This window comes from Acartia tonsa, chromosome 4 (assembly GCF_053477335.1).
Source record: "Acartia tonsa isolate MP-2025a chromosome 4, ASM5347733v1, whole genome shotgun sequence".
Taxonomy (NCBI): Eukaryota; Metazoa; Arthropoda; class Copepoda; order Calanoida; family Acartiidae; genus Acartia; species Acartia tonsa.
Window position 1 is genome coordinate 42,508,719 of NC_137263.1, and position 6,000 is coordinate 42,514,718.

The following is a 6,000-nucleotide window of genomic DNA, read 5'->3' on the forward strand; positions in this document are numbered from 1 at the left end:
TTGTAATACTCAATGAACAGATAGTTATTAGCTCTTAATGAATTATTATCGTAATATTTGTGCTAACTTTTTTCGTTCATGCAAAGATTGTTTGTTTTCAAAATGTGACGTAAGGATGATAGTATTTTGACCATGCCAGTCAAGGTTTATTTACATCAAAATAGGTTTTGTTGTTGTAACTTTTCGTTGTTATTCGTAAGGTATTGCAAAAGGTGTCCAAACATTCCTACAACACTTTGTCAATTCGTGCAATATGTGACCGTGGTTAACATGTGATATTTCAGGAATGACAAGATTCAGTACTACCAGAAAGTTTCCAGGAACAGCAGAGGTATCTCAGAGATACGTAAGATGAACGTCTCGACTCTTGAAGGAGTGGCGGAAGAATGAAAATAAATCAATCTACAATTCTTTCTTCCCATCAATGTTTACCAACTGCAAAATTTGGCAGAATTTCATTTATAAGAATTGAAGGAAGATTATTGTTCAAATTCTAAATCTATTCATTCGCCAATGGAGTAATAACACCCTGAGTCATAACCCATCTTACTCTATTTGAAAAATATTTAAGATAATATTTATTCGGATAAAATTATCAGCAACTTTATTTTGAAAACTCCCCCCCCCCCCCCTCCATTTTTTTCTTTTATATTTTTTATAATCTTTAAAATATGTAAATAAATATATTAGGTATGTAAAGTCTAAAAGATTACAGCAATAGTCTAAAAAAAGTCTAACCATAAATAGTTTGTTGTCAATGTCATTATAAATGTTAATGTTAATTTAAAAACAAAGCCTAACGTTTACTTTGATAGAGGTCTAAAGAAAACTGTGATTCTTCTGAAAGGTAACTGTGTACAATGTACATTTTACAATTTAAATGCTTTAATTAAATTATCTTATTAAGTTAAACAATACGCTTAAAACTTGTAAAATATTCACAAAGATTTTCTAATTCAATTTGTTTAACAAATAAATCCAAAAGAAAAGGCCTATTATAAAATTTTCTAAAATCTTTGGCTTATTTGTTCTACGAATACCTAGTATTAGATAAAAAAAAGATACACCTTTAATAAATGCATTTTTTTTATGTAATAATATTTTCTGTGATGTCATACCTGTAAATTATAATGAAATATATTATTTTCAAATGTTTAGTGCTCATATTTTCAGTGGCTCTCGAAATAGGTTGTTCAATAGTTTCGGATAACCAAGGTTCTATTAAAATGTAGTTTTAAAGAATGTTAAATCTTAAATATAAACTCCTTTCTATATAATATTTATTGATTTCAGTCCTACTGTGTAGCGAAGAATCTTACTAAACTTATGTCTCTTAAATTTTGTTTTTGTTTTCCAATAAGTGAAAGGTCAATTCATCCCTTTTTAGTTCCCCTAGGGGCAAATCTGCTAGTAAATATCCTTTTAGAATAGTAACAGGATGTCTATGTGTACCTAAGAATCTTCCTAACCCAAAACAGTTATAGCTTGTAATAAATAATACAAATAACAATTATAAATTTATTTCTAAAATTTCTGTAGAACATTGACAATATAATTACCTAAAATATAAAAATCTAGATTATAACTAAAGTATCACAGAGACTTTAAGAAGTTCTGAATTGAAGATTTGTACTCCTTGGGGTGCATCTTGTAATGAGCTACGTGACCAGACCCTTCGAATCTTTTAGAAATCAAACGTCTGTCTGCATTTCTATTGGATTGATGCTCCATCATTCTAAAAACAAATTCTAGATTACAAAATAGCCATATGTTTAGCTTAGACCACCCTGTCAAAAGATAGTACCTATTATTATTATGTGTCACTACGTTAGCTTCTGACACTTGTCGACAAGTTATTCTTAATAAAACCATGTCGATATTATGTCAGCAACAACCACTTTTTATTGCACTCGAAACTGCATATCGATGTGAAATCTCAATTTCTTCGTCATGGAAGGAAAATTGTCTTCTTACCTTTCTAAATAAGTATAGGGCATTAGATCATCTTCTTTAGAGTATAAAAGCATCAACGGCCATGTTCCTATTAAAAAAATAGTATTTGTGGAAAATTAATATAAAATATGTCGATGTTTTTGTATTAGTTGAATCAAAAGTATTAGTAGCGAATTTACTCTGTACTTAAAGTAAATCCATCCGATACGGATAAAGTTTTGTAATATTTCATTATCAAAACTCAACGACAAAAAATGCGCCTCTATTAACAGTTTTCTTAAGTATTCCTTGTATCATAGTGTAAATAGCAGTACTACCTAACAATTTATTCATTTATTCTGTTTAAACCTATTATGTTATAAATATATATCCCATTACCTATAATTATATTATAAAATTCAATGTAGCTTGAACCTTATAAATTTTATTTGAATATGTTTGTCCTACATTTGTATTTTTAGTTTTTGCAACGGCCAACCCAAATTATGAAAGTACCAAACTATGCATAAAATTATATAAATATGTGTAATAGGTATTATTTATTGTATACTTATGTTGAAACACAAATCTATCTAACTGGAACGATCCTTTTCTCTGTAGATACAAACACAATTGGCACAATCTTATTTATGCAATACTTTAAATATACCAATGTAATTTTGCCGCGCTACTAGTGAAAATGACTCCCTTTGTTTTCTTTTGTAAAATGAATACTTGCCTTTTTCATGATGTGTTAGAAACGCCCCTGTCCATGGAATGTGTTTGTTCTTGTTATAATTACCAGGCAACACTCTGAAAAAATATATTTTATAACTTTGGAAAATCAGAAGCTTGGTAGTACTAAGAAATCTAAGTCATCACAAATTATTTTTTGCGTTCACAGAGATTTACTAAGGGGTTGTGAGTCTAAAGGGGGTGTAAAAAGGGCAATTTCTGTTACACCCCCTCCCACCCCAGCATTTGGTAATCATTTTTTAAAACTAACTCTTCAAATCTATTTAAAGCTTCATAAGATAAATATAAGGGTCCATGTCCTTTCCATAATCATACATAGAGATAGCTCCGATTAACAATAGGTTCTCGTCATCTTAAGTAATAGTTGTAGGACTGAAATTGTAAAAAAATAAGAATGGAGGAAACATTTTACTTTCTAGTCCCCAATATTTAATAAGCGAGTTCTCTCATTCTTAAAAACTTCGGGGACTTCTATCCAATCTTGATTCGTTTGTAATGCAAAAAACTACCTAATCGTTGCAAAACTTTTCGACAAATAATATTGATATACAAAGTTAATTTTGTGCATTATTAATGTAGATCAATCATTGTCTTATCCCCTAAGATCATTGGTAAAAATTGATCAGCTGTAATAGTTCACCTGATAGTTTCTGTAACTTGGCGGATATTTTGAGCCAATGGCACCCTGTTAGCGGCATTCACAGAAAACAGAGCAATCGGCAAGAATATACTACTCTAAATATTAAAATAATCATTAATTTCAAAATCTGCGTGGCCTATAATACTTGCGGTGTCCTAACCTTTCGGCCTGCGGGGCTTCCTAGTAACCAATGCAACCTAACCTGACCCCGACTTAAAATAATTAACAAACCAAAAACCAGCCCCCCCCCCCCTACTTCTATTTTTTTAAAATACCTAAGGGAGGGAATATTTGTGATCAACAAGCACTTTGAGTAAAAACCCCGAAAAATTATTAACTTTAACAACTAATGTTTAGAAAATACCTGTTTATCTGTATAATTCTTCTTGTAGAAATTATCTCTACATCCCATAGGACCCGGACCAGAGTCTAATATCAAGCCCTTACAAAAAAAGAATTATTACCCTAGATGGTTGATCAGATTCAATAATTCGTTCAAATGTAATTTATAGTAGGCGAAGATTTTTGTTTATATTAAGTCACATTTGATTCAATCAAGCAAAATATTTGGAACATACAATTTCAACTGACAAAGCTTTATCCTAAAAATATTCATTGCTGACTTTTTATATTAATAACATGAAAAAAAAACCTGTTAATTCATACCAAAAAGTGTAAGGGATTGTGCATCTAATCTTTTAATATTCATTGGTTACCTTAAACATGTTAAATCTATTCTCTTGTTGAAGTTTATAGTATAGATGTTCATACATAATAATTCCATTGTTTGAAAAGGAATGAACGACGACATTTTCTACAGCAGCCTCATCAACTTTTTCCATAACCTGCAATCATCATTTTTGTCTTGGTATCAATTTTGTTTTAACTCTCTAGTTCCCTTTGTCCATCTGCCTCCATTGTACAATTATATGAAACTTATTGAAAAGATATTTCCGGCCTATGAGCAAGAAAATCTACTTAATAACTTACTTAGTCCGTATGTCGTACCTTAGTACTTACTTTCTAATATTAGGCTACCAATTGAAATAGAGGTAGGTTTTGTTGGATAGGATGTGAGATTTTTCAAATATAAAATAATTAAATCCTTTTTGGGAGTGGTTAATGCTGTCCATGACACTCTTAACATCACGTCCAACAACCCAGGATAACTATGGGGAGCCAAATATCTCCTCTTCCGTATTAGGGCCTATTTTGGGCCAAGGTTTTCCCCCTACTCTATTAATGCTGCGCACCTGACACAGCAGCAGTAGAAATCATCGTTAACGTCTTTAGTTATGATTCGAACCTATCACCTCCCCCACAACGTTGAGCTATGGTCGCGGGTAAAAAACTAAGACCAACCTTATTTACACAATGACGTATACTGTGTATATCATACTGGAAGATTTGTTTGTGTGGAAGGATGCTGGATATTGACTATACAGTACATATTTCTACTTTTTATCTGTTTTAAACTTTTAAGATGATTAAATTTTTCAAAGATTGTTAAGTAAATATATTCATCCTTTAAAAAGGATTTCATGACATTAATAATATTAATGTCATTTAATAATCATTGTGAAATGTATTATTTTTGTCATAATTAACCTTTAAGAAAAGTAACATGGTGTTTGTCTGTCTGTGTCTATGTAACTAGGATCTCGCTGGCCGCTGAACCGATATGGTTCTCCTTTACAATTTATTTCAAAATTTTTCTTTCAAAACAAAAATTGAAAATATGGAGACTTCACCCCCCCCCACCCCTCTTCTACTCAAGTGCCCCTAGAGGCCTGTGTAGATTTCTCTTCAAAGGATGGAGTTTTATACTTTCCCGGGACTTTTGCTTCACACTGACAGACAGAAATCCACTTCTTACTTTTATATAATGTTATGCAGATAAAAAGTAAATGCCTGATAGCCCAATTCACTGTACAGCTGTTCAAATTTGACCAGGTGACTTTTAGGTGACCCAGCATAGCCGAACAGCAGGACTGTTGGGTTGGTAGGACTGGCTTTCTGCGGGGTATGCTGCCAAATATCTATGTGTACTTGTCTGATTTCAAGTTTACTTTTTAATAATAAAATAGCTTACAACCAGTACAGTAACTTCCTAGTAAGTAAAGCCCAAATAGGGCCAATGGTTCTAAGATTTTAAGCCTCAGAAAGACTGAGAGATTGTTCTACTCTGTATTATAGAAGATGTAAAAATAATCTTTCCTAAATGCAGTGACATGATTTCTGTGTGTCAGTCCAAAACGTAAACATTGTTTAAAAGCAAACATCTGAAACAAAAATGAAAAGAAAAAAGCTGCGATATCATAATGTAGAATGTAAATTTATTTAAATCTAGATACTAAAAACAACTGGAATTTAGATAAACAATAATTTTTTTTAAAGATATGGTTTCAAGAAAATATATGGCTTAAAGTAATGATAGTGTTTTGTTTAATAAAAAAATGCTTAACCCTTACAGATCGGGGGGGGGGGGGGCTCCAAGAGCCCCCCCCTCTAGTTTTTTCAATCTCATTTTTTTTTGTAGGTAAGATGGAGAGCTGTAACTTCATGACTTTTTAAAGTTTAGTAATTATACGTCGGCACGAGTTGATTTTATTAGGATATCTGGTCTGTGTCGGTCGTGGTGTCCGGTCAAAGTCGGTTGGGTAGCAAACAAA

At 31.8% G+C, this 6,000-nt stretch overlaps 2 protein-coding genes across 2 annotated transcripts in view; one reads left to right on the plus strand and one right to left on the minus strand.

Moving 5' to 3' along the window:
* The window catches only part of rad50 (DNA repair protein rad50), a 29,199-nt gene extending 28,042 nt beyond the window's left edge, over window positions 1-1,157 (plus strand). Inside the window, exon 16 of the mRNA XM_080158305.1 lies at window positions 285-1,157. Coding sequence (XP_080014431.1) covers window positions 285-390 — 106 coding nt within the window. The 3' untranslated portion in view covers window positions 391-1,157. The remainder of the gene's footprint in view (window positions 1-284) is intronic.
* Window positions 1,158-1,504: 347 nt separating this feature from the next.
* LOC145317297 (transmembrane protein 53-like) lies at window positions 1,505-5,390 on the minus strand. Its single transcript, XM_080158313.1, has 8 exons — window positions 5,240-5,390; window positions 4,691-4,765; window positions 4,045-4,173; window positions 3,693-3,770; window positions 3,329-3,423; window positions 2,672-2,745; window positions 1,975-2,041; window positions 1,505-1,735 (listed from the first exon to the last, which is right to left on the minus strand). Exons 3-8 carry the CDS (start codon window positions 4,168-4,170, stop codon window positions 1,594-1,596), a joined length of 582 nt encoding a protein of 193 aa, XP_080014439.1. The 5' UTR covers window positions 4,171-4,173; window positions 4,691-4,765; window positions 5,240-5,390; the 3' UTR covers window positions 1,505-1,593.
* Window positions 5,391-6,000: the final 610 nt, after the last annotated feature.

Bases quoted from the DNA above. Each gene is read 5' to 3' on its own strand.
- LOC145317297 (XM_080158313.1), bottom strand. From the start codon at position 4,170: ATGGAAAAAGTTGATGAGGCTGCTGTAGAAAATGTCGTCGTTCATTCC. The intron at 2,042-2,671 runs GCAAGTATTCAT...TTTTTTTAATAG, and splicing joins TCTAACACATCATGAAAAAG to GAACATGGCCGTTGATGCTT. The intron at 1,736-1,974 runs GTAAGAAGACAA...ATTTGTTTTTAG, and splicing joins CCCTATACTTATTTAGAAAG to AATGATGGAGCATCAATCCA.